Raw genomic sequence first — 27791 nt, 5'->3', positions numbered from 1 at the left:
GGCTTTTGGAGCAAATTCAAATTTTAATATTCAGTTATTAAGTCTGAGAGTAAAATATTTGTCTTTGTAAGTAGTAACTTTAGTCTTCTCAATTTAGTTGCAGAAGCTGGTCTTCAACAAATTTTTATATATTTTTTGTTTGAGAATGTAATAGTTTCTTTTACTTTTTTATTTTTAGTAATTTATCTCATATGTACTGTATTCTTTCCATTTCGTGTCAGTAACCCAGGCAGTAATGAGGCCAAATAAACCACAGTTATTCACTTTTGCAGGAGAATAATACAGCAGTATAGTTGTAGCAGATAAAATGTTTGTTTTCTTATGCAATAAGTGTATTTTCATTAAGAGGACCACTTTAAGTTACTTACATAATTGCTGTTCAATTCCTGCTTGTTATTACTTGGTATTACACTGTAAAATGATATTTTCATAATAAAATAAATTTTTGAACATACTTACCTGGTAGTTATATATATAGCTTAAGTCCCTGACGTCACGGCAGAATTTCAAAACTCGCGGCAATCGCTGATAGGTAGGTCAGGTGGTCCACCTATGCGCCCTCTATCCAGGTATCTGGAACCACACCAGGTATTCCTCAGATCTTCCATGCTTCTCGTCTCTAGAGGGGAGGAGGGTGGGAATTAATTATATATAACTACCAGGTAAGTATGTTCAAAAATTTATTTTATTATGAAAATATCATTTTTAAACATCTGACTTAACTGGTAGTTATATATATAGCTGATTGACACCTTTGGTGGAGGGTCAGAGACAGCCAGCATCGTTGGAATTGACAAAATTAAAATTGTAAAACCAACTCGAGGTTCCTACCTAAGGAAGCAGATTTCGAAGTTTTCCTGCCTCATTCTGTCTGCATTCCTTAAGAGATCCAGTGATCCACCCAGGGGGCTGAAAATCTCTAGGGGCTGTCAACCGGTGTATAACCTCTATGTGACTAGACCTCCTTAAAATATACCCTTGTTCCGGGCGCTAGTAAGGAACACAAACGACCACCTGACCGAATAACACAACAAACTAACAAAAAACAAAACATTTGCTAATGATTGCGGAAGACTGCGTCCAGCCTTCGCACACAACCATAAAAATTTCTCCATTTCAAGAAAAGGAGAAAAGGGTATAGGTTTATGGTATAGCAGGGGTAGATCCTTCACCCACTACTGAATTAGCCGCTACAAATGGGCTGAGAGTGTAGCGGTCTTCATATACGGTCTGAACCTGTTTGAGGTAATGCGAGGCAAACACTGACTTGCTTCTCCAGAAAGTCGCGTCTAAGATACTTTGCAAGGATCTATTCTGTTTAAAAGCCACCGAGGTTGCTACTGCTCTAACCTCGTGCGTCTTAACTTTAAGAATCTGTAGATCAGTTTCATTAAATTCTGAATGGGCTTCTCTTATCAATAGCCTGATAAAGTACGATAACGCATTCTTAGACATGGGTAACGAGGGTTTCTTGACTGAACACCACAGTGCTTCTGACTTACCTCGTAATTCCTTAGTCCTTTCTAGGTATGACTTCAGAGCTCTTACGGGGCACAGGAGTCTCTCTATTTCTGTACCTGTGATATCCGACAGGTTCGGGATCTCAAACGTTTTGGGCCAGGGTCGAGATGGAATCTCATTCTTTGTGAGGAACCCAAGTTGCAAAGAACAAATCGCTTTGCCTTGTCTAAAGCCCACGGTCTTGCTGAAGGCATGAACCTCACTTACTCTTTTAGCTGTGGCCAAACTGATCAGAAACAGAGTTTTTAGGGTAAGATCCTTAAATGATGCCTTATGTAAGGGTTCGAACCTATTTCCCATGAGAAACTTAAGAACGACATCTAAGTTCCAAGCTGGTGAATCCTGGCCTTTCTCTTTAATGGTCTCGAAGGATCTGATAAGGTCCTGGAGATCCTTATTGTTGGAAAGGTCTAAGTTTCTGTGTCTAAAAACAGCAGTTAACATACTCCTATATCCCTTAATTGTGGAAATAGAAAAGTTAAGTTCCCTTCTAAGGAAGAGAAGGAAGTCTGCTATTTGAGTCACAGAGGTACTGGAAGAGGAAATAGAATTTTTCCTGCACCATCCTCTAAATACTTCCCACTTGGATTGATATACCTTGATTGTTGACGACCTCCTTGCTCTTGCAATTGCGTCAGCTGCCACCTTCAAAAGGCCTTTAGCTCTTGCAAGTTTTTTGATAGTCTGAAGGCAGTCATTTGTAGAACTTGGAGGTTTGGTGATATCTTTCCAAGTGGGGTTGTTTGAGTAGATCTATTCTGACAGGTAGTCTTCTCGGGGTGTCCACCATCCATTCCAGTACCTCTGTGAACCATTCCTTTGTAGGCCAGTAAGGAACCACTAGGGTCATCCTGGTCCCCTCGTGAGCTACGAACTTCTGCAAAACTCTGTGAATAACTTTGAACGGGGGAAACGCATACACGTCTAAGTTGGACCAATCCAGCAGTAAAGCGTCTATGTGAACCGCTTTGGGATCTGGAATGGGAGAACAGTAAGCTTCCAACTTCCTCGTTTGAGCTGTGGCGAAGAGGTCTATGCATGGTCAGCCCCAAATCCGCCACAGGCTCTTGCAGACGTCCTGGTGAAGCATCCACTCTGTCGACAGAATTTGATTCCTTCTGCTCAGCATGTCTGCCCTCACATTCTTTTCGCCTTGAATAAAGCAGGTAACCAGAGTAACATCTTTCTCCTTTGCCCAAAGAAGGAGTTTTTTGGCGGTCTCGTATAGAGAGCAGGAGTGAGTGCCTCCTTGATTCTTGATGTAGGCCAACGCCGTCGTATTGTCGGAGTTGACCTGAACTACTTTTTTCTCCACTAGGCATTCGAATTCTATCAGAGCCAGAAGGATAGCAGTCAGTTCCTTCTGGTTGATGTGCCACTCTATCTGATCTCTGGTCCAAGAGCCCGAGACTTCCATCTTTCCCAGTGTTGCTCCCCACCCCGAGTCCGACGCGTCGGAGAACAACACTAGGTCTGGGTTCCTCTGATGCAAGGAAAGTCCCTCTTGAAGTTTTAGGGGATCGTTCCACCATTGTAGGTAATGTCTTATTTGTTGTGAAATGGGAATACACTTTGTTTCTAATTCCTTGTCTTTGTCCCAGTTCCGATTCAGATGGAACTGTAACGGACAAAGGTTCAGTCTTCCTAATGAGACAAACTGCTCTAGAGAGGAAAGGGTCCCCAGCAGACTCATCCATTCCCTCACCGAGCAAGTTCGTCTCTTTAGGAACTTCTGAAGTTTTTCTAAAGCTTGTTCCGTCCTTGATATTGACGGAAAAACCCGAAAAGCTTGACTCTGAATCCTCATCCCAAGGTACTGAATCTCTTGGGATGGGATCAGCTGAGACTTCGTTTTGTTTATAAGGAGTCCTAGATTCTCCGATAATTGAAGAGTCGTCTGAAGATCCTCCAGGCAGCGAGTGTAGGAAGGAGCTCTGAGGAGCCAGTCGTCCAGATATAGGGAGACTCTGATGCCTCTTGTGTGAAGCATTCCAGCTACGTTTTTCAATAGTCTCGTGAAAATCTGAGGAGCGGTGCTTAGGCCGAAACATAGGGCTCGAAATTGGAAAGTTTCTCCCCTGTGCACAAACCTCAGGTATTTCCTGGAGCTCGGGTGAATGGGAATATGGAAATACGCATCTTGAAGATCCATAGACACCATCCAGTCTTGTTGTCTGACTGCTGCTAGAACGGATTTGGTTGTTTCCATCGTGAATCTTGTCTTTTGAACAAACACGTTGAGAGCGCTCACGTCTAGCACCGGTCTCCATCCCCCCGAACTTTTGGGAACCAGGAACAATCGATTGTAAAAACCTGGAGATTCCGGGTCCAGAACTTTTTCTATAGCCTGTTTTTGCAGCAGCAGAACAAACTGCTGTTGCAGAGCGTCCGCTTTGATTTTCGTTCGATAATTGGCCGAAAGGTCTACCGGCCTTGTAGCTAAAGGTGGCTTCCTGAGGAAAGGGATCTTGTACCCCTCCTTGATTAATTGAACGGACCATGGATCCGCTCCTCTCCTCTCCCATTCCAGCCAGAAGTGTGTTAGTCTGGCTCCAACCGCTGTCTGAAGGAGAGTCTTCTCAGACTCTGCTTCTCCCTTGTCTATGGTTTCTTCTCGTAGATCTTTTGATCGTAGATCTTGAATTCCTTCTACTGAGGGTTCTGCCTCGAAAGGGCTGAATTACAGGAGCTTCTCCTATAATTTTCTGAGAAGCGAAGCTAGAAGGTAGAACTTTCTTTGCAGTTTTGGTGATTAGATCTTGTGTTGTTTTTTGAGTTAAAGCTGAGGATACCTCCTTCACTAATTCCTGAGGAAAAAGATGCGTCGAGAGAGGGGCATAAAGAAGTTCTGCCTTTTGGATGGGCGTAACTCCATTGGCAAGAAAAGAGCAGAGATGTGCCCTTTTCTTCAAGACTCCCGCAGAGAAGAGAGCTGCCAGTTCGTTGGCTCCATCTCTGAGAGCCTTGTCCATGCAAGACATAACATGAATAAGATCTTTGGTGTCTGAATCTAATAAGGTCTCAGTCTTTTTCCCCAAAGCTCCCAGAGTCCAGTCCAGGAAATTGAAGACTTCGAAAGCTCTGAAAATTCCCTTAAGGATGTGATCCATCTCCGAAGGAGACCAGAAGACCTTGGATTTACCCATAGCTACTCTGCGAGAAGCGTCGACCAGAGAAGAGAAGTCCCCCTGGGAAGAGGCAGGAACTCCCAGGCCAGGAGCTTCTCCGGTCTCATACCAAATGCTAGACCTCGACGTAAGTCTAGCTGGAGGAAAAGAGAACACTGTTCGTCCTTGATCCTTTTTGGAGTTCATCCATTCTTCCATAACTCTCAAGGCTCGCTTGGAGGAACGAGACATGATCATTTTAGTGAAAATAGTCTTCTTCGGAGTTTTCCCGAGGGTAAATTCCGAGGGAGGAGAACGGGGGGCGGCTGGCACGAAGTTGTCCGGAAAAAGCTCTGTAAACACTTTCATCAACTTCTTCAAGTCTGAGGAAGGAAGTTGAGATTCTTGTTCCTCTTCGTCGGAAACTTTCTCGAGGAGAACATCTGGAGAGGGAGGAAGATCGTCGTTGCCTTCCGCTTCCTCCGAATGCTGTACGGAAACCGAAGTAGCGGCGTCCTGTTTACTAGTTGCTGCTTCCAAAACAAGAGAATCCTCGACCAGAACGTCCTGTAGACAACGGTCTTGACGCTTGGTATCCTGACGCCCAACTGCACGAATATCCTGGCGTCCAGTATCATGACGCTTGGCATCCTGGCGTCCAACTTCGTGACGCCTGGCGTCCCGGCATCCAGATTCTTGACGTCCGGCGTCCTGGCGTCCAAGCTCTTGATGCCTGGCGTCCTGGCGTCCATCCTCTTGCGCAACTCGGGCGTCCTGGCGTCCAGACTTCTGACGATCGTTGTCCCGTCCAACCTTAAGGTCGCTTGAGAGCTGGCCAGCCTGTGCGACATCTGTCAAAAGCTTCCTCAGGTTGACGAGAACTGATTGAGGCCCCTTGAGTAGGAGAAACATTCTTCCCACGTTCGCTGTCCCGCCGCCCCTTGAAGTCACTTGAGCACTGGCCGCCTGTGCGACATCGGGCAAAAGTTTCCTCAGGGCGACGAACAGCCAAAGGTGGGGAAAATTTATCCGTCTTTTCTGCAGGCCGGCAAGCTTGCATAAGGGAAGAAAGTTTCTGCTGCATATCTTTCAGCAAAGACCATTGTGGAGCTTCCTTCTGCTGATGACAGACTGGGGAAGCCGCAAGATCTAACGAGCCCTCAACTAACTGAACAGGTTGAGGAGAGTGCTCTGGGGACGATTCCCAATTCGAAGGAGGAGGGGGAGCGTGAACAGAAGAAAGAAAAGCGTCCGACGTCTTCTTGCTGCCAGGCGTCCTGGTTGAGACTGGCAATTTATGCCTGCACTTGGAGGGAGAGCTACCCTCAGAACTGAAAAGGAAGCGTTCCGGACTGCTCCAATGGCTACACCCCGGAGCTTGAGAAGACTCCAAATGGCGTCCTTCAACATAGGGGAGCTTCCTCTTGAGCGGTCTAGATTCGTAGGCCCGACGCCAGCCCCGTTTGGGAACTGCGTCATCAGAAGACGAAGAGCACATATTAACCTCGCCTTTCCTATGGCGAGGGTGAGCGTCCTGGGGAGCGTCTACAGGAACACTCGAGGGGACGACCGCTTGGGAGCTAAAATCTCTCGCCTCCCTTCGCCTGTCGACTTTCCTTCTCCCAGGGGTTGGGGAGCTTGGAAGAGGTCTAGGGCTAGGAGCACAACAGATCCGAGCGGCCGCACCCTCCACTGCACTTGTACTAACTTTATCACCAACACTTGCACTTTCAAGATCTCTCATGTTAGACCACAATTTCTCTCTGTCTTGAGCGAGGGATTCAACACGTTGGCCAAGGGCTTGAATGGCCGCCATCATATCCTTGAGAGATGGGTCTTTACCTGAATCAGTAGGGGGATCAGGAACTACCACTACAGGGGAATGATCAGAAGGTTCATTAGTTTGGGGCAAAGAATTATCAAAATCCTGGCTACCCTTGGAAGAGCAAGAAAAAGTACTCTTGGCTCTTCTGAGCCGGTCCCTTTCAAGTTTCCTTACGTAGCAATTATACTCAATCCACTCCCTTTCAGAAAGACCCAAGCACTCATCGCATCTATCACCCAGCTCACACCTCTTGCCCCTACATTTCATACATACTGAATGAGGATCTAAAGAGGCTTTAGCAAGCCGAGTCTTACACCCCCTAACACACATTCGCACACTTGAGGAGTCAGACATGGTAGCAAATCCAAAAGAGATCAAAGTACAAGTCCAAGGGTCAAATCCAAATCTAACTAGTCAAGAAAATCCAAGACGACAAATTAAAAAAACGAGCGAAAGCCGAAGCCAAAGTGTACTTCACCAAAATTTGCGAAAAAACACGGGCTGAATGAGTGAAATTCCATACGATGTCACTGGAATGGCAGCAGGGAAGATCTGAGGAATACCTGGTGTGGTTCCAGATACCTGGATAGAGGGCGCATAGGTGGACCACCTGACCTACCTATCGGCGATTGCCGCGAGTTTTGAAATTCTGCCGTGACGTCAGGGACTTAAGCTATATATATAACTACCAGTTAAGTCAGATGTTTAAAACAAAGAGCTACAGTTGGTGCAGCTCAGTCTCAGGTTTGCATTGTGTATGTTAGGTCAAGGTGGAGTTAGATCATTGTTTACAATAAAAATAATGACAGAAATAATATATTAAATTTTTTTATAAATATGACTTTTAAATACTGGTGAGAAAACTTTACTAGCTACAAGAAGCTAAAGGAAAATATCTTCACACAATATGTGTAAGTTATAAACAGAATCAAACTTTAGTGTTTGATTATGTGAATCCCATTCACACATAAAGGGTTTACTAAGACCAGAGGCATTTTATACTAAAAAGTACTTTTAGCTTAGTGAATTCATAATGAATATAAATTCACAGTACGGTTTATTTTGCAAGCAACCACATTTACTTTCGAGTTTGAGAGCATGAATTTGGGAATATCTTGACAGAATTGTCTGCCTATGATAAACTGTATAAATATTCTATTTGCAGGCCATCTGTTAACACTAGCAACAGATGTCGCTGAACAACAGTGGGCATTGTAGGTGTTGGCTACAAGAATGATTTGGATTGGTCCTTTTGTGTTAAACCAATACAGTTTATTGAATTTTCAAGGTGTTTGAACAAGAAGAAGAAAATTACAAAATTGTATAATACAGTATCATTTTCTGTATAAACTTGTTACTAAAAAAATTGTAAAGGACACCTTTCCCAAAGTTTAAACTGTCCTTATCTTGCTTTGATGGCAAGCAAGTTTAGCAGTAAAAGGTCATTGAGTAAAATTAAATTCATCAAAAAAAGTTTACGAATAACAGTGACACAAGAGAGACTTAGTAACTTAACAATAATGAAGATTGAATACAATCTACTACACAAATTAGATTTCAGTGATCAGACAAGTACCTGGTTCATTGTGACTTTGTTTTGCCCTACCTTCTGCCTGCATGAGAGATCCTGCTATACATAAAGTAATTTCAGTTTCATTAAGGGGGGACTATCTACTTGGGGTAAAAAAAAATTCGAAATTTTAAAAAACAGCTAAAGTTTTTCCTAAAGCATTCAAGAATACTTTATGACACATGGCAAACACCGTAGATCAGTTAGTGGGCTGTTGGGGCCCTTAGGGGCACCGAGGGTTTAAGGTACAGCTGGCCTGCTGTGCATGAAAAACCTCCCCCATTTACTTAACCATAATGCTCATTTTACCTGGTAAAAATAAGTGATCACAGTATGGAATCAGCTTTTCTGGCACATCAGGTTGTTATGGTGACAATTGTAGGAATACAGGAATTATTCAGTAAATTAAACTTCATTTGTCCTCAGAAAGAGATAGGGAAAGCATATCACTCTGCGTTTTGCTCCATACCCAGCCCCATGGAGTCCTTTAAACTTCGGGGGCCATTATCTAAAAATTTATTTTTCCACAATCAAATATTCATAGAAAATCCAATATGTGCTCTATTTTATTGAAATTTTGGCATTCTCTTGATACTTCTTGAAATTGAATGGTCACACTCAGATATTTCCAAATATAAAAAGAAAATTAATAAAAATGCTCTGTAACTGAACATTTTATGATGTCATTTGGGCTTGCATAATAACATGGCCACACTGTATAGCATTTAGATAATTAAGGAAAACTTTATTACAAAGCATTTAGACACTTTTGAGCTACTCAGAGGAAAAAAATTCATTTATATTAACCAAATATTGAGGCGGCTACAACGAAAATATTAAATATTACAACGACATGACTATATGACGTTGTAACTCAGGACACTTACTCTTATTACAAAAAACATATTCAAAGCATAAAGTTTCAACCCTTAATTCACAATAGTTTTTGTAATGATTTTTTTACCCTAAAGTAGCTAGTCCCTCTTAAATGACTTTACTATAACCCCAAAATACAAATGATAACCATATTTGTTATTTTTATTTTCCTTTCTCAGGAGGAATTCCCTTAGGGTGATGTGTCTTCTCTTTATTCTTCTTCATTGAGCTATTCACTATCTTTTAAAGAAAAGTAACTAAATAAATGAATTCTAGATTTTAAACACAATGTAACATACCTGACAACCTGAGTACAGTATTGTTTTCAGTATGTAGTTGAATTCAGAAGATAAAATTGAATAGAAATTAATTATGGGTAGGCCACATTGAAAGGAAATACATGCACCACCCTGCTTACGAACGAGTTACATTCTGCTGAATTGTTTGTAAGTTGGTTACTGTACTGTTCATGCTATTTAAGTACAGTATGATATAAAGTCAATACAGTACGCTGTACATACAGTACTGCTGTACATACAGTACTGTATGTACAGAACAGGCATGCAAAACAAAATTTGAACTTACAGGTAGCAATGGGGTCACTCTGAATACAATTGTAATTTGCGATCCCATTTGTTTGTATCCCTGAATATCTGTAAGTTTAATGTTCACAAGTAGGTTGGTGTCTATATCACACATTTAATAAATATATAATTTTTTTTAGAAGTGGTCCCCACGCATAGAGTATCCAGTTCCCCCACAGACCTTAATCCAGCATGTGGTTGGGCACCATTTGCAATTCTTTTGCTGTGAATTTTGTTGGAGAGGAGGAGGATGAAATCCTTTCATCTCCACTGAAAACACAGTGTAAGCATATTAAACATAGTAAATTGCACAGATGATGCTGTAGGCTCTTTGTATGCATCAGTGATATGTATAGAATGGTATCCCAGATCATCACTTTTTCTGGGTGCTCAAAAGCCTATAGATCACTTTTGAACCAGGAATGCATCTTAAAAAGTTTAATCTGTAAGAATTTGGAGCTTTTCTGGATCGGGTCCCGTGTCAGTCGATGAAAAAGTCCATTCAGCACTTATTTCTAGGTAATTCCGTTGCTATATACCAGAGAAAGCTAAATGAAATGCTGGAGTTACTACCCCAGAGCGAGCTCCATCAGATGGAGTCGTGTATGGAAAAGGGTGAACTACAAAAACACGGAACCTTATCCTATAGAGATCCCAAGGTCAAAAGTCCCACAGGGAGGTGCCGTTACAAACCCATGTACCACCAGCGGACAGCACACAAAAACACCGCTAGCCTCATTCCATTTCAGCAAGCACCATCGTTCACACGTTTTTTCGTTGTGCTTTTAATCTTGTGCCTTTTGCATCATTATGGCTTCCTCACAAGGTCTTTCGTCACCTAAGTTGAGTACCAATATTTCGTTTTTAGTTGAGGCGATTGAGGCTCCTTATTTCCCTTTAGTTTAATAATTAAAGGGATTTATAACGCCCGTCTCGATCTCCTCTCTCACGGCCTCACGTGACCTCCATGCGTGGTTCGTGATCTTGGGTCGCCCTGTTTTTCAATCTTTTTCACGGTTCCTCTTCGTGTTTAGGAGCATTTTCCTTTTCATGAGGTCTAATTAGTGATTTTGATTGACTAACGTTTGTTTCCCTTTGCTTCGAGTTGAGGGCTGGTGTTTAGGCGTCGGGCTTCCCCCTCGAGCCTATTCGCCTTTTATCAATTCATTTACATGCCTTTTTTTTGCCCTTCCCTTCTTGTAGCTTCTGGGAATTTTATTTACGTTTGTACTTTTAAGTTTTTTTTTGTTTTCCTTTAACCCAGTGTTCGGATGCATTTGATATTTGATGATTATCATGGTTGTTTCTTTTGTTTCGAGGCGGCCATTTCCCTTCACGTCCACATCGTGTTGGGTATGGTCCTCCTCTTGTTTTGTATTGATATATTTTTACTTTATGGGTTGGTGTTAGCTTTGGTTTTCCTTTTTGGGGCGTTAGGCTATTGCCCCCTTTTTCCATAAAAAAGGGGGATGGTCGTTCATTCTTTCCGTTCATGCCCTTCTAGGGTTTTGTGTTCGTTTTTTCCATGCGGCGCTTTCCTTAAGTTTTACCAGGGTCTTCTCCTTTATGTTCCCTTCCCCTGTTTCGGCTTTCTGCGTAGGCTAATAAGCCTCTCGTTAAGCTGGAATAGCGAGGGACCTCATGTTGCTTCCCTCTCCCTGTTTCGGCTTTTCGCGTAGGCTAATGAGCCTCTTGGTTAAGCTGGGATAGCGAGGGGCTTCATGTAGCCTACCCTAGTTTGGTATTTACTTAAGGTTAGTTCTAGTTTTTGGTTATGTCGACCCATCCTTTTCCTACCCTATAGCCTGTGCCCCCTTCCTCTGCATTGTTTGGCCTCTCTTTGGTACGGTCCGTGACTTTACCTTTGTACTCTCCCTCCGGGGACTGTTAGTGGCCGGGAGAGCTTCCCCCTCTCCTGTCCACCATCTTTGGCCATCTTTATCTCCCTGTCCCCCCCCCTTGGAGGAGGTTGTCCCTGTTCCTCTCCTGCTTCTCTCGCGTTTGCTGGGTAACGACTCAGTCAGCGTGTGGGCGGGAGGACACGGAACGCCCGGATTGTGCATTCCCACTCTCTGGTCGTTCCTTTTCGGTTCTTCCTCCGGGGTTCCCATTCCTCCCCTTCATACGTCTTCTCCGGCGTGTCGTTTAATTTAGTGACACTCCGGTTCAGTCCCTTCTTCGTTGCCAGTTAGAGCTTTCCGCCTGACTGTCTTCGTGTCGGGCTCTTGACGTTCCCTGACCTTAGCTAACTACTGTCTTCTATCGGAGCGCATTCCTTGCTTCCCGCTCCGGCGGTTCTAGCGTTTATCGGTCTTCCGTTATCGCTAGTTTCATATTATTTTTAGTTGCCGGGAATACGCTTTCTCCGGACAGTTTAACCTTCCCATTTCATTTCACTTTGTATCCGTCACTTACTTTAAGGCATGTTACTCCGGCTAGTTCCGGTAAATTTATTCTGCTTTATTTATTATTATATTTGCTTGTATGAGTTTTTACCAGGTTACCTCCCGGATCATTCCGGCTGGTTTCACGACTTGGTTTAATACTGTGTTGCTCCGGCACACTACTCCGGCACCTTACACAGTGTACTCATAATCTCATACTCTTACAGGTGGTACGCTGCCAAGAAGAAGGGTGCTCCGCAGCCCTCCATCAGGCCAGCGGCCACGAAGTTTGTCGGTCTCACTCCGGATGTGCGGTCCACGTAGGGGATCTTATTGTTTGGCACCCTGACGGAAGTGATGTTTGCTACGCTCTTTACGAGCAGGCTATCGATGATTCGGTAGGTGATCATGCATCTTTCCTTCTTAGCCAACTACAATGTTTACATTTTTATCGATTCCCTCCGCCTTCGGTAAGACCACAATAATGTTTTTCTTCCGGCAGGCTGACCGCAAGTCTCGTGATTCTTCGATTCAGGCCCTTAAAGTCTGGGTTAGCGGCTTTGGGCGCAACGTAGGAGCTGGCAATCCCTACATACTCTCGAAGGACATTTGTAATGTCCTTTTTCCCGGCGCTTGGATCACAGCTTCTGTCACCAACGAGGTTGCTGCTCCGTTGATTGCCGGGATTCGGGAGTTGACCCAGCCCTCTCCAGACGGTTCGGCTTTGAGCGGCGGTGCTCCAGAAGACGCGGCGGAACTCGATCTCGGCCTTGAGTCTCCGAGCATTATCCCAGAGCATCAGGCAGGTAAGGGGGTAAGTGAGGCAGGTTCTTCACTGTTTAACTCTCCTTCTTCCTCTGTTGCTTCTTTTAAAGGCTTCTCTAAATCTTCATACCTTTCGGGCACGTCTGGGTCTATTGCCCCTAAGGTGAAGTCCGTTAAAAAGAAAACCTTACCTACTCCGGCAGGCCGATATGGGGTCCCTCCGGCGGCGGCACGGACGACGAGCCCTGTTCCGTCGACGAGTACAGCCTCCCCTTCCGGGTCCCAGGCGGAGCCTCAATCACGTCAGGTAGTTCCCCCTCCTCCTTCTTTGGATACACTTCATTTCTTTGAACAATTCCTGGAAAGAATCGACGCGAGATTTGAGAAGATCGACGCAAGGGTAGACAGTAAGCTGTCTGGTCTTGCTTCTTCTTTTCAGTCTCTTTCGAAGAAGGTGGAATCTCAACAACGTTCTAGGCATTCTGTTCCTGACCCTTCCACTCTCCCTCCCTTTGATCTAGGGAATCCTTGGCGTCTCGCCCTTTATGCTCCCGAGTACGAAGGTACTCTTACCATAGAGGGTTTAGGCACGAGGAGAGTGGAAGAGTTAGAGTTCTATCCTCCGGACCTGACATCTCCCTACACTGGTTTTGCCAGACTGAAGGGAGAGGTTTGGAACAGGTCTGATAAAGTCCCTAAGGAGACGGTCATCTATCCTAGGGACCAAGCCCAGTCGTCTTTGATGAGGACCCTTACGGAGTGGCAAGCGGAGAACACTAAGCTCACACCAGCTAAGGGAGTGTTCACTATGTTCACTCTCAGTGATGTTCTCCTTCTCCCTTGCGCTTCGAAAGTGGCCTCCCTGACTAGCCAGGCTTGCTTTGAAGGTAAACCCTTCCTCATCTCCGTGAGACGGACCCTACATCGCTCGTCTTTCCCGGAGGCACCGACTTCTGGAAGGGAGCCCCTAATACGTTTACGGTGACTCGGCTTGACCCAGACTGCGCCTCTGATCTGTTCAGTGAGCAGCTCCCTAAGATCCCGGAGTCGCTCTTGAAAACAGAGGCTGATACTAAGGAAAGGCTCGCCAGGTCTTTGAACTCTTTGGCTTTAGCGGAAGCAACTTCTTTGGTTTACAGAGAAGATCCATTATTCCAGGTCTTGACGAAATCTCTCTTAGCGAGTTTTCAACAAGATCTGTTTGACTTTATGACTGCCCGACTGGCCTGCCGGAAGCACATCTTTTCAGCAGCCACAGTTCGGCATGAACCAAATAAGCTTCTTAAGAGTTCGATCTGGGGTGCTAATCTTTTCCCACAAGAAGAAGTTGATGCAGTCTTATCTGAGGCAGCTAGGGTCAATCAAAGCCTCTGTTCCCGTTGGGGCCTGCCCTATAAAAGGAAACAGTCTGATCTTGCCAGCCCTCCCACCAAGTCCAGTAAGAAATTTAAACACTTCAAACGTCTTCCAGCTCAGTCCTTGGTCCAGGTTCCTTTACAAAGTCAACCTTCGACCTCTTCCTCCCATCCTCCACCTCAGTATGTCCTGGTAAACCCGGCACATCAGTCTTTGGCTGCTCCTTCCTATGTCTCCTCCCCAGCTTTCAATCCTGCATATGAAAGTCAGGGGAAATTTCGCCCCAGACAATCAACCAGAGGCAATAAGCCCCGTGGCTTCGCTCGGGGAAGGGGAGCCCCCCGCTCCTCTCCCAGGAACAGGGGAGGTAGAGGCTCCAGAGGGGGGAAGCAAACACAGGACCGATGACATACATCCTGTGGGCGGGAGGCTGTACCATTTTCGAGCTCGGTGGACCTTCTGTCCCTGGGCTCAGAGTATAGTTTCCAAGGGCCTAGGCTGGAGTTGGATCGACAATCCCCCTCCACCAGTCAAGTTTTATCAGGCTACGACCAAGGATCTCGAGGACTTTGTGGAGGATCTCCTACAGAAACAGGCTATAAGGAAAGTGAGGTCTCTGAAGTTCCAAGGCAGGCTCTTCAGTGTTCCAAAGAAAGGTTCCAACAAACGGAGAGTAATTCTGGACTTGTCCGTCTGAATTCCTACATTCGTTGCGACAAGTTTCGGATGCTTACTGTCTCCCAAGTTCGGACCCTACTGCCCCGTGGAGCCGTAACCACCTCTCTAGATCTTTCCGACGCCTATTATCACGCCCCGGTTTGTAGAAGGTTCTCCCCCTTTCTGGGGTTCAGGCTCGGAAGGCAGGCATATTCCTTCAAGGTGATGCCTTTCGGCCTCAACATAGCCCCAAGGATTTTTACCAAGTTGACAGACACGGTCGTACAGCAACTCCGATCTCAAGGGATTACGCTGGCGGCGTGATCTCGACGACTGGATCATCTGGGCATCCAGCGTCGAGGAATGCCGGAGAGTTACATCCGTGGTGGTCGACTTTCTAGAATCCTTGGGCTTTCGTGTAAACAGGGAGAAGTCCCGCCTGGTTCCCAGCAGTTGTTTTCAATGGCTAGGAATCCAGTGGGATCTGAATTCTCACAAGCTCTCCCTTCCTCCTCCCAAGAGGAAGGAGATAGCCAGAGCAACCAGACAGTTTCTCAAATCCAAAAGGGCCTCTCGGCGGACCCAAGAACAAGTCTTGGGCTCCCTTCAGTTCGCTTCGGTGACAGATCTGTTGCTGAAAGTGAAACTGAAGGATATCAACAGAGTGTGGCGGAGTCGGGCAAATATCAGTCTCAGGGACAAGGTGTCTCTGATTCCCCACATCTTGAAGAAGCGACTCCTTCCTTGGTCGACTGTCAAGAGCCTGTCCAAGTCAGTCCCCCTCCAATTTCCTCCTCCGGCGTTGGTTATCCACACAGACGCCTCCTTAAGCGGGTGGGGAGGATATTCTCAACACCAAGAAGTACAGGGGACTTGGTCCTCATGTTCCGCCAGTTCCATATAAATGCTCTGGAGGCCATGGCGGTCTTCCTTACCTTGAAGAAGCTTCTTCCCCCAAGAAGATTCACATAAGACTGGTTCTGGACAGCGCCACGGTAGTCCACTGCATAAACAGGGGAGGTTCAAAATCGAGCAGGATCAACCAGGTAATGATTGCACTTTTTCTCCTTGGCCTGCAAGAACAAGTGGCACCTATCTGCCACCCATCTTGCAGGGGTCCGAACGTCGTAGCAGATTCTCTCTCCAGGACAACTCCTCGAGTCGGAGTGGTCCCTAGACAGGGCCTGCTCGTTCAGTTGGATCTGCCAACTAGTTCCGGGTCTGGAGGTAGATTTGTTCGCAACCAAGCTCAACAACAAGCTCCTCATTACGTAGCTCCCAACCTGGACCCTCAAGCTCTTTTCACGGACGCAATGTCATTGGATTGGAACAGGTGGAAGGTGATCTATCTGTTCCTCCAGTGAACTTGTTGTTGAAAGTCCTCCACAAACTGAGGACGTTCAAGGGTCAAGTAGCTCTAGTGGCTCCCTACTGGCCAAAGAGCAGCTGGTTTCCTCTTCTACTAGAACTGAAACTTCGCCACATCCGAATCCCCAGTCCGAAACTAACACAAGTAGTACAAACTCAGACTGTGTCAGCTTCCTCAAAAATCCAAAATGCCCTGGCTTTGTGGACTTTATGAAGTTTGCGGCTCAAAGGGATGCTAACGTTGATCCTGTCAATACCATGTTCTTAGAATCAGATAAGCGGGCCTCCACTCTTCGTCAGTACAACTCAGCAATTAAGAAACTAGCACTCTTTTTAAGAGAATCTGAGGCTACAGTGATGACCATTAATTTAGCAATCTCCTTTTTAGATCACTGTTTGAGAAGGGTTTAGCCGCTAGTACTGTTACTACAGTCAAGTCGGCTCTACATAAAGTGTTCTTGTATGGTTTCAAAATTGACCTCACAGACCCTTACTTTTCTTCCATCCCTAAAGCATGTGCACGTCTGAGGCCAGTAATCCGTCCACATACGGTTTCCTGGTTTCTAAATGACGTGTTGAAGTTAGCCTCAGATATCGATAATCAATCCTGCCCCTACCTTTCCTTGTTGAGGAAAACGTTGTTTTTAGTTAGCCTGGCTTCGGGTGCTAGAATTTCGGAGCTGTCTGCACTCTCTAGGAACCCAACCACGTCGACTTCCTTCCATCAGGGAGGTTTTGCTGATTCCTCACCCTACCTTCCTGGCCAAAAATGAAGATCCCAGCATAGGTGGTCGCTTGGAAAATTCTTCCTCTGCCTCTAGACCTGTCCCTGTGTCCAGTTCATACTTTGAGGGCTTATTTAGACAGGTCCTCTCACATCTCTTCTGGGCCTCTCTTTATCAGGGAAGGAGGGGGTAATCTCTCTATGTCTGCTATTAGACAACAGATCCTTTACTTTATCAAGCAGGCTAACCCTGACTCAGTCCCAAAAGTTCATGATATCAGAGCTGTGGCCACCTCCATTAATTACTTTCATTACATGAATTTCACGGATCTTACCAGGTACACCGGTTGGAAGTCACCCTTGGTTTTCAAACGTCACTATTTGAAATCCTTAGAAGCTCTTAAATTCTCAGCAGTCGCGGCAGGGAACGTTGTCCCTCCCTCTGGTTCCCTTTCTGATTCCTAGTCATTTCCTCCTCCACTGCCTCAGTTATCCCCTTACGGTCATTTCAGTCAGGCTTGCCTTGACTTCTCACCTGGCTGTGTTATCCATGTATTTGTCTAAATGACACATTTAAGTTATAAGGTTTTCAATATTGTATAGTTATTTTGTTTATGTACATTGTTCACATTCTCATGTTAATTTTAAGCTAACATCAGTTTCTTTTGTACATTATTGTTATTGTTACTAGTGATTAAAAAGTTTCTTTTTGGACCTTCGGTCTTCTGTTCCCCTTAGAATTTTTATCTTTTAGTTTAAGAATTATGTTTATTTCTCTGTTAATTTTTCATCGGCTGACACGGGACCCGATCCAGAAAAGGGATTTTGACGAAGGAAAAATCTATTTCTGGAGAGGGGACCGTGTCACCCGATGACCCACCTCCATCATGTGTCATGTCCCTCCCATAGTAAACATCATTCTAGTGGGGTGTTGCTTTCATGGAATGCGGCTAGCAGTGTTTTGTGTGCTGTCCATGGGTGGTACATGGGTTTGTAACGGCACCTCCCTGTGGGACTTTTGACCTTGGGATCTCTATAGGATAAGGTTCCGTGTTTTGTAGTTCACCCTTTTTCCATACATGACTCCATCTGATGGAGCTCGCTCTGGGGTAGTAACTCCAGCATTTCATTTAGCTTTCTCTGGTATCTAGCAACGGAATTACCTAGAAATAAGTGCTGAATGGACTTTTTCATCGGGTGACACGGTCCCCTCTCCAGAAATAGATTTTTCCTTCATCAAAATCCCTTTATTATTATGGGTTTAGCCAAAAGAGTGTTCATTGCTTGAGGTTTCAGTGAAGGTACCTGGAGGTGCAAGTCTAGCTTTGCCATGTTCTATTCAAGGGATGTCAATCAAAATGTGCTCATTGACCTTTAAGACACAGATCCAATAAGAGGTTTGTATGTATGGCACATAAAGTTACCCTAAAATTATTAATAATTTGGAACCATTATTGTTCACAATTTCTTTTATTGCATATATTCATTGAAAATTTATACCAGTTTTTATTTGCTTTCAGGATGAAGAAGTGGCCATTATTTGGGATCAAAATGACTTGCATACTTTTGTCAAAGATGGTGGTACTGTTCTCTCAAGCACATATTCTGTGCTCTCAGAAAGTGACTTTTATGATAAATATTTCATTGCCAGGGTATCTTATGACCTAGATCTCACATCAAAAGATTCAGTTTCTTCAATCAAAAATGTGATTACAAATTTTAAAGAAATCTTGGCATCCCCAGCAGCTTGTTTTAGGCTACAGAACACAACACTTTTACTACAGAACAGTGAGGATGGTGTTTTGAATCTAGGGGGCTTCTTTAGTGATTTAGATGAAGGAATTGAGGAAATCTTAAAAGGGTCTGGAAAGAAGAGGTCAATGTATCAAACAGCAATATTCAAGTTGATGCTTAATAGAAGTGTTGGAATTGACAATTATGCCCCTGTGGTTCGAGTAGATAACAGAAAGACAACAATATTGGCTACACATTTAAATGGAGAAGTTGTTATGTACATAGAAAAGTCAGTTCCTGTATGTAATGTGGCTAAACTTCTAGTTGAAGGAATTGTTCAGCAAATAAATTTAGCAGAGTATTGGATGAACAGGCAGTTGCAAGATAGTAAGCTTCATGGTTCTCTAGCATCATATAATTCTTTACACTACATTACTGGACACTTAACAAATATATTATACCCAGAGAGTTGTGATGAAACATTACTGGAGCCATATAGAAAAGAAGTTCATAAGTCTTTGTTATTTCCACTTGACAGGCCAATTGTGAGAAGGCTTAATAAAATACCTGCTTTACCAGAGAACAAACAAGCACTTTTAACAAATACTCATATTGGCATTAAACCTTCTGGAGCAGGTGGTGAAGTTAGCATTGTACTAGGAACGTATGGTTATCACCATTATATGCAAGATCGCTTTGATGACAATAAGTGGGGTTGTGCTTACAGGTCACTGCAGACTTTAATATCTTGGTTCAGATATCAAGGTTATACTGATAAACCTATTCCAACTCATAAGGAAATCCAGAAATGCCTTGTAAATATTGGAGATAAACCATCATCATTTGTAGGCTCAACTCAGTGGATTGGTTCAACTGAAGTAGGATTTGTCCTAGAATCTATGTTCAACATCACCTCAAGATTCATTAATGTCAGCAGTGGGGCTGAATTGGTTTATAAAGGGAGAGAACTAGCAATGCATTTTAAATTACAAGGTTCCCCTATAATGATTGGTGGAGGTGTGCTTGCTCATACCATAATCGGTGTAGATTTCAACCCTGAAACTGGAGACATAAGCTATCTAATCCTTGATCCTCATTACACAGGCTCAGAGGACTTGAGCACCATCCAAAGCAAAGGCTGGTGTGGCTGGAAAGGTCCAGATTTTTGGAAGACTGATGCTTACTACAACTTGTGTCTTCCCCAACGTCCTATTTGCATTTAAGTACAACTTAATGTGTATATGTGTTTGGGGGTGCTATAATTGTTTTTACGGTTTGGATGCAAATCCATCCACTGTGCTGTGTGTACAGTAAGGTTACATTTTTCCTGGATATAGTATTCTTTTTCATAACACCACTCACTGAAATGCAATAAAAAATTCCTCATTATAGTGTTGGTTAACCTTCAGATAATAACTTCTTCAAACTATATTTTAGAATAATTGAAGAGTGCTGCTATATAGTTAGTATTTTTCTAGATAGTACAGTTCACTATGGCTAAGGTTGCTGAAGGGCAGGTTTTGCATAGTATGTATTTCTGCATAATTTGGTGAAGTACATGAAAAATGTTTTTCTATATTTTATAATTGTTTACATTTATATTTTGTTATACGTTACAAATTTAGAAAAAAATATTTCAAGTACAGTACTGTTGTACCAACATTTGTTTGCTTTGTGTTTAAATACTTTTATGTTTTGCAATAAGGTCCTTTTTAATCATTTAAATATGGTTGTAGAGCCTTTGTTCCAGTTCTGACAAATATATTTTATGGTAATTCAATGTGTTTTCAGTATTTTTCCAAAGAAAAGTTACAGTGCATAAATTATTTTAGGCTGTGTTCATTAGAAGTGTTTCAAGTATTAATTACAATAAAAATATCTTAATTAGACCACAGAGTCAAAATTCGGTACTCCAATATGGCTGGCCTAAAGGGTTATTATTATCATTGTTATTATTTGGTACAACCCTAACTGGAAAAGCAGAATACCACAAGACAAGAGCTCCAATGGGGATAGCAGCCTAGTACAGAAAAAGAATGCAGAAGTAAGACTAACCAATAAGAAACACAAATTGGATGATTAGGAAGACCATTCATAGTTTGGTAATGGCTTTGACAAAATTTCTGAAAATCATTGTTAGAATGAACAGCAAATCAAGCACATTATGATGATTAGTGTGTCTTAGAAGATTTATATTCAAAGGATGATCAGAATTATGGAGAATTTCATCAAGCATTCACAAGGAATAAAAATATTACAATTAATTAGACTGTTTGATAAATTACACTTTCATAACTATAAATTGCATAAATTGAAAATGCTGAAAGTTCCAACATTTCATTCAAGGATTTTGTGTCTGATACTTATCATTTGTCATTCAGTATTGTCTTTCATTCTGCAGGCTGGAACTAGGTTATCAGGGATGCCTATAAAGTAACCATGTGTTAAACAGATGTGTCTACTTCTCAATGGAACATTATTACATCCACATTTTTGTATTGATGATTACTATAACTTCTTGTGGGTTTAATCTGTCACGGCTAGCCCTTATAAGAATCAACACTTCGACTCAGTGGTCAGGTTAAACTAACTAATAATAATAGTGATCTGTTTTAATTTGTGGTTAGGTGCGTCATTCCACAAATCCTGCCATTTGGTCATTATAATGGAATTTTTAGGTTTGATCTAGTCATAAGTGTTGCAGGCTTGTCTGCTTTATCTGCATTTTCGTATTCTTTAATGCCTACATGAACAAGGATCTAGCACAGTTAGACAACGGAATTTGGACAGTAACTTAAGTTTTGAGGAGGAGTACTTTTAGTCATTCCAACACCTTATAAGATTGCAGACAATTCTGCCTTGGAAACAGAGATCATATTAGGTAGTGTAGCAAATTTTATGTAAATGGGAGATTAGACCCATCTATGAATATGGCTGTACTGTACAAGCTGTATTAACAGAACCTCTAAGACAACATTTTAGAGAATGAAAGTCAAGTGTCAAGTTTTTCTCATCTCCTTTGCCCATTTTAAATGTGAATGATACTGTGATCAATAATCCTGAAGTTGCCAAGAAAACTAAGCCAATATTTTTTCAAGTATTTTGAGCCCAAAAAATTATTCTGCTGAGTCTCAAAGAATTTGTGAATCTCAGATTGCCTTGGTCTAAGTTCTAAGGGCAAGAAGATGTATAATGAAAATTTTCCTTTCAAGAATTTAGAGATTCTTTCTTCACCTGAAGCCACTGCCCTTGGGGAAGATACAAAATCTGTGATACTAAAACACCTGCCAGAAAATGCTAAGCTCTTTCTTTTGAAAATAATAGATAAAAGATGGGACACTGGTACTCTACTGAGAGCTGGAAAACCATCATTATCATTTCAGTTAAGAAGGCCAATAGGATGCCTGTGATTCCAGTAGCCACAGACCTGTTTGTCTAACCAGCTGTGTCTGTTAGCAAAAGCAACATGATGATTAACACCTGATTAGTTTGGGAATCTGAAGCTTAAATTCTCCATCCCAGTTTGGTTTTCGAAAGAATCAATCTACTCTACACCCACTTCTTAGATTATCCAATCATATCAGTAATGTTTTTCTAAGTCATTTCAAACAATTAAGGTTTTCTTTGATCTTGAGAAAGGCCTATGATACTACTGTACCTGGTGATGTGGCATAAACCAACAACTATACAAAATGAGCATTTGTGGTAACAAGATTAGATTCATGAACTTTTTATAATACAGATTCATTAAAGGAAGAGTAGGAGACACTCCCTTTGGACCTTTTATTCAGGAGGGAATTCCACAGGGAAGTATCATCACTGTTATATGTTTTGCTGTGGTCACTAACATCACTGTAGAGGCAATTAACTCTCCTGTAAAGAGCTCTCTCATTGATGATGATTTGGCAATCTACAGCCCTAGCTATGATGCCACATCAGTCTGTAAACACTTGCGGAAGTGTACTAATGTCATTAGTAAATGGGCTAATAAGCAGGGTTTCAAATTATCAACATCTAAAACTGTTGCCATACAATATAGTAGATATAGATGTACTGAAGCAGTACTAACTTCAACTTTTAATTGTATGAATAGTATTATATTACCATACAAAAAGGGAAGTGGAACTTTTGGCATAATATTTTACTCTAACATAGTCTAGTCACAGTGACTGCCTCAAACTGAAGGTTAAGAATCTTTAAATGCTGCATTTTAAAAGTTGTATCTGGTCTTAACTTGGAACAAATAAGAAATCATTATTGAGCTTGTATAATTCACTGTGCAGGTCCCAGCTTGAGTAAGACAGTCAAATTTATTCTGCTTTGTCAAGAAGATTGCCTTTTGCAGCATATGATTTGTAGTTGTATTGGGTCCATGAATTGAGGGGGATGTCAGGAGTCTTGAACCTTATTCATGGACCAAGTATGGGAAACCTTGCAGGAGCTGACCTTTGCAGTGTAAAAGACTGGAGAAAGGAATTAACACTTTCTATATTAGAATAAATTCAAAACCATAAGGCAAGGGTTCCACCAATGCTGCCTTGTATGCCATGACTGTTGAAACATGACATTTCATTATAATGACTTACCAAAACACTGTAAAAGCTTTTATCTCTTTAAAATCGACACATCCGAGATATAAATTTTCAAACTTTGTTTGGAACACTGATACAATTGGCGGGAGACCCAATCCCACCGGATGCCGGTGGGGGTAGCGTGGCAGGAGACATACCCATAAACCCAGGTCAGTTTTCATTCTCGGGCATATTGGGAACGCATCTCGCGCGTCCGTCTGCCTCAAACTGTTTGGGTTCCTTTGTCTGCTTGCACTTGGTTGTGGCGTCTCTCCTTGGTGAAGTACTCAATTGCCTGTTTATTTATCTAGCTAGCCTAGCTCTGGGATTTCGTAGCTATGTCGGATTCAAGCTTCTCGGGATCCAGAGTTTGCGCAGGGAATTTGTGCTCCGTCAAACTAGTTAAACTTAAATACAATCGCCATTCTTTGTGTACAGCATGTAGGGGTCAAGAGTGTTCCCAGGAGAACACATGCAGTGAATGTATGGAATGGAGTCAGGAGTTTTGGCAAACTTACAGTACCCATCAGATAAAGCTGGTTAGGGATAGGGATAGGAAAGCCTTTAAGCGTAAGGAAGCTAGGCTATCATCTTCTTCGGTGGTGGCATTGGCGTCACCTCCTCTACCGGCTGTTCCTTCCTCCTCTCCTACCCCCTCCTCTACCGCTGCTCTTTCCCCCTCTCATATTACCCCCTCTTCTTCACCAGCTTCCCAGTATGCTTTCCCTAAAGCCAAGCCCAGCCTCGAGGCTGATAAATCAGAATTCGTTCTTTTCAGAAATCAAATGGAAGCACAAATGAACGGTTTCATGGAGTCGGTCTTAAGTTTAGTGCGTTCGCACCGTAGCCCGGGCGTTAGCGTCGGTGATGACGTCAGTGTTGGTGTTGGTGATAACAATGTGGTTGTTCGCGATCGCGTTTCAGGCGAGTCTGCTCGTTTTTCTGAATCTTTTGAGCAAAGGCAACTGTCCCGCTCGCCTTCTGAGGCTATACTAGAAGACAGTCCGGCGCTGGCGAAAAGGTCAGAAATTATTGCCCACGAGCAGGCTCGTCCTCTAAGGCACAGGTACGCCTTAGTCCTGGTGGCGGAAGTAGTAAGCTTGACTCGCCTTCGAAGCGTCGAAAAGCTTCAGGGAGACGTGAAAGTGATCCATCGACGCGTCGATCTTCTCGCCATCGCCGACATAGCAGGATGGTGTCCCCAGAAACTTCATCAAGGCGGTCACAGTCGAAGCGGCACTACCTAAGGTTAAGCTCTTCAGGTGAGAGTAGCAGCAGTTCATCTTCAGTCTCTTCATATTCCAGCTCTTCGGATCCCCCCCCTCCTCGTCATCGCAAGTGGGATCAGACCTCTCGGCCCTTAAAGAGGCATTCTTCGGATAATTCCTGCCCTAGGGTTACTAAACTCTTCAAGAAAAGGACAACCAGCCCTATACCTGGTTGCTCAGCGTGGGGATCCGATCAAGAAGATACATTTCAGACGCTTCCTCCCAGGTCCCCTAGTGCAGTCAAGAGGCCTAGCCCTCTCCAGGAAGTTCCGCCGCAAGGGCCCGGCCCTCTTACTCCTCCTCCTGCACACGAAGTGTCTGCTCCTTTGGCTACATCCTCGCCCTCCCAGGAGTCTATTCTGTTGGAAGGGAAGCTAGAAAAGGTAGTCCGCAAAGTCCTTGGTATTCCCGTGGATAGAGAAGTCGTCCCTCCTCAACTCCTGGACGGTCTGGGCACGGAACCGATTCTTTCTGGTGAAGAGGAAGGCCCAGGTGAATCGGGGCCTTCTTCACATTACGCTTCTCTACTCAGCTTTCTGCTGCAGTCGTACCCGCAACATTTTCAGCCGACAGCCCCCTCTTCTCCGACTTCTACGTTGCGTCTGGGAAAACAAGGTCCTGCCACTTCACTTCCCAAGTTGGTACTCTCCACCGCCTCCAAGAAAGCATTAAAAGAGGTAGAGGCGTGGTTGGAAGCTAAGAGGTCCTCGGGTAAGTCGTCGTTTGCGTATCCTCCTTCAAAGCTGTCGAAAAGGAGGCAAAATTATTACAGCACAGGAGCTTCTCCTTCACTGAGATCTGCAATTTCAGCACAGGGGACTTGGCCCCTTGTGGACCCCTCAAGACGCATTTCATTCGAGGCAGCCAAGACCTTTTCTGCCCTAGATGTAGAACATTTTTCCAGGAACCTCTTCAAGCTCCTAGAGATTGTCAGCTTTATCGATTGGTCAATGGGAGCTGTTTTCAAACAGGTGGAGCAGGCTAATCTCGCAGAAGACGTCTTGAAAAAATCACGGGTTCCTGTCCTGCACCGATATCGCTATCCACGATGCGGCAGGCGAAATTTCCTCCCTCTTCGCCATGGCCACTCTGAAGAAGAGGGAAACTTGGTGCTCGTTCTTGTCTAAGGCTGTGACTTCTTCGCAGAGAACGGTTTTGATGTTCGCACCCTTTGACAAGGAGGGCCTCTTCCCAGAAGCAGTAGTGAAAGACGTCCTGTCAGCCATGGATAAGAGGGCGTCGTCACACATCCTGTCTATGTCTTCCACCAGACCGAGGCCTGCTCCCGCTCCTTTGACCAAGACGGTATCTCCTCTTAACAGGCATCCGTTTCGTAACTCCAGGTCCAAACCTTACTCAAGGTCCCGCTACAACTCCAGGGGTCACAAGTTCTCCTCAAAGCCACAAGGTCGTCAGACCAGTAAGTAGGATCCCTGTCCTCCATGCGCCGGTGGGGGCCAGACTCAGCCTCTTTTGGGAGGAATGGAGAGCCAGAGGTGCAGATCAGTGGGTGGTGCAAGTGCTCCAGCTAGGCTACCGTCTGCCGTTCGCCCAACCTCCTCCTCTCTCCAATTCTCCCATTTCCTTGACAGCATACTCAAGAGGTTCAGTCAAGTTTTCGGCCCCAGAGACAGAAGTCCGGTCTCTCTTAGGGAAAGCGGTCATCGAAGTAGTGCAGGACGTGTCAACCCCAGGTTTCTACAACCGCCTGTTTGTAGTCCCCAAGTCATCAGGGGGTTGGAGGCCAGTTCTCGACGTAAGTGCTTTCAATATGTACTTAGTGAAAACCAAGTTCTCCATGGAAATGAACCGCTCAGTTCTTCAGGCACTAGCTCGGGGGGATTGGATGGTGACCCTCGACATGGAAGACGCCTACTTCCACATTCCAGTACATCAGGACTCCAGGAGGTATCTTCGCTTTGTTTTCAAGGACAGAGTTTACCAGTTCCGGTCCCTCTGCTTCGGCCTGTCGACAGCCCCGCAAGTGTTCACCAGGATTCTCGCCCCAATAGGTCATTGGCTCCACCTGGAGGGAGTTCGGATCTCCTTGTACCTAGACGACTGGCTACTCCGTTCATCATCAAGGGACCGCTGCATGGAGGATCTTCACAGAACCCTAAGGTTAGCTCGGGACTTAGGGATTCTGATAAACACGGAAAAGTCGAGCTTAGTTCCTTCACAGAGGATTCTTTATTTGGGGATGACTCTGGACAGTCTAGCTTTTCGGGCTTTTCTGTCTCCCAAAAGGGTCTCCTCCTGCCTTCAGACGGTGGAGAAGTTTCTTCTCCTGGACAGTTGCTCCGCCCGTCAGTGGATGGCTCTCCTGGGAACTCTGTTGTCAGCGGAGCAATTTGTAAGGTTAGGCCGTCTGCACGAGACCCTTACAGTTTTTCCTCAGGGACTCTTGGGACAGAAGGACCCAAACGGACTCCACGGTCTTCAACATTCCCCACGACGTCAAGGGGCATCTTCTCTGGTGGAGGTCGCCGGAAAGGCTTTCAGAGGGTCTGGATCTCCTCCCAAGACAACCATCCCTGCAGATGTTTTCAGACGCGTCCAATGTTGGGTGGGGAGCACATCTAGCCAACCTCAGGACGTCAAGAGTTTGGTCAGACGAACAGAAGAAGCTCCACATCAATGTCAAGGAACTGTTGGCCATTCACCTCGCTCTCCAGGAATTTTCGACCCACGTCTCAGGCCAAGCAGTAGCTGTTCACGCCGACAACTCGACGGCTCTAGCCTACATCCGGAAACAGGGAGGTACCCATTCCTTCGCCCTGTTCAAAGCTGCAAGGGACCTTCTTCTGCGGGCGGACAGCAACAGGGTGGCCCTGTTCCCTCGGTTTGTGCAGGGAAAACTGAACGTCCTGGCAGACCAACTCAGCCGTCGGAACCAGACTCTCCCTACGGAGTGGACCCTGCACCCACAAGTGTGCCTAGATCTGTGGAATCTGTGGGGCACTCCCATAATAGATCTCTTCGCTACCTCCAAGAACCATCGTCTCCCAGTGTTCTGCTCACCAGTTCCAGACCCACTGACTCACTTGGTGGACACCATGCTCCTAGACTGGACGAACCTGTTTGCCTATGCCTTCCCTCCTTTCGGGCTCATCAGGCAGGTGATAAACAAAGTGAAATTCCATCAGCAGGTCGAGCTGATCCTCGTTGCCCCGTTCTGGCCAAGGAAGGAGTGGTTCCCGGACCTGCTAGATCTCCTGATAGACTTCCCGAGGCTTCTCCCTCAAAAGAAGTCGCTTCTCAGACAACCCCACCTAATGAAGTTCCACCAGGGATTGTCCACTCTCGCTCTGACAGGCTTCAGACTGTCAGGAAGCTCATCAGAGCGCGAGGTTTTTCAAGAAAGGCTGCAGAGGCTATAGCGAGGTGCAGAAGGGACTCCTCGAGCAAATTATACCAATCCAAGTGGACAGTCTTCAGGAACTGGTGTAGAAAAAATAGTATCTCCTCTTCTTCGACGTCT

At 44.4% G+C, this 27791-nt stretch overlaps 1 protein-coding gene and 1 long non-coding RNA gene across 2 annotated transcripts in view; one reads left to right on the top strand and one right to left on the bottom strand.

The window, feature by feature from the left end:
- The window catches only part of LOC136837152 (uncharacterized), a 274987-nt gene that overhangs the window by 137397 nt on the left and 109799 nt on the right, over positions 1-27791 (bottom strand). The window lies entirely within an intron of this gene.
- Ufsp2 (UFM1 specific peptidase 2) lies at positions 9676-20251 on the top strand. Its single transcript, XM_067101844.1, has 2 exons — positions 9676-9766; positions 18241-20251. The coding sequence occupies exons 1-2, from the start codon at positions 9676-9678 to the stop codon at positions 19692-19694; spliced, it is 1545 nt and encodes a 514-aa protein (XP_066957945.1). The 3' UTR covers positions 19695-20251.

Source organism: Macrobrachium rosenbergii, chromosome 58 (genome assembly GCF_040412425.1).
Source record: "Macrobrachium rosenbergii isolate ZJJX-2024 chromosome 58, ASM4041242v1, whole genome shotgun sequence".
NCBI classification, from domain to species: domain Eukaryota; kingdom Metazoa; phylum Arthropoda; class Malacostraca; order Decapoda; family Palaemonidae; genus Macrobrachium; species Macrobrachium rosenbergii.
This window is presented reverse-complemented; position numbering and strand designations above follow the sequence as displayed.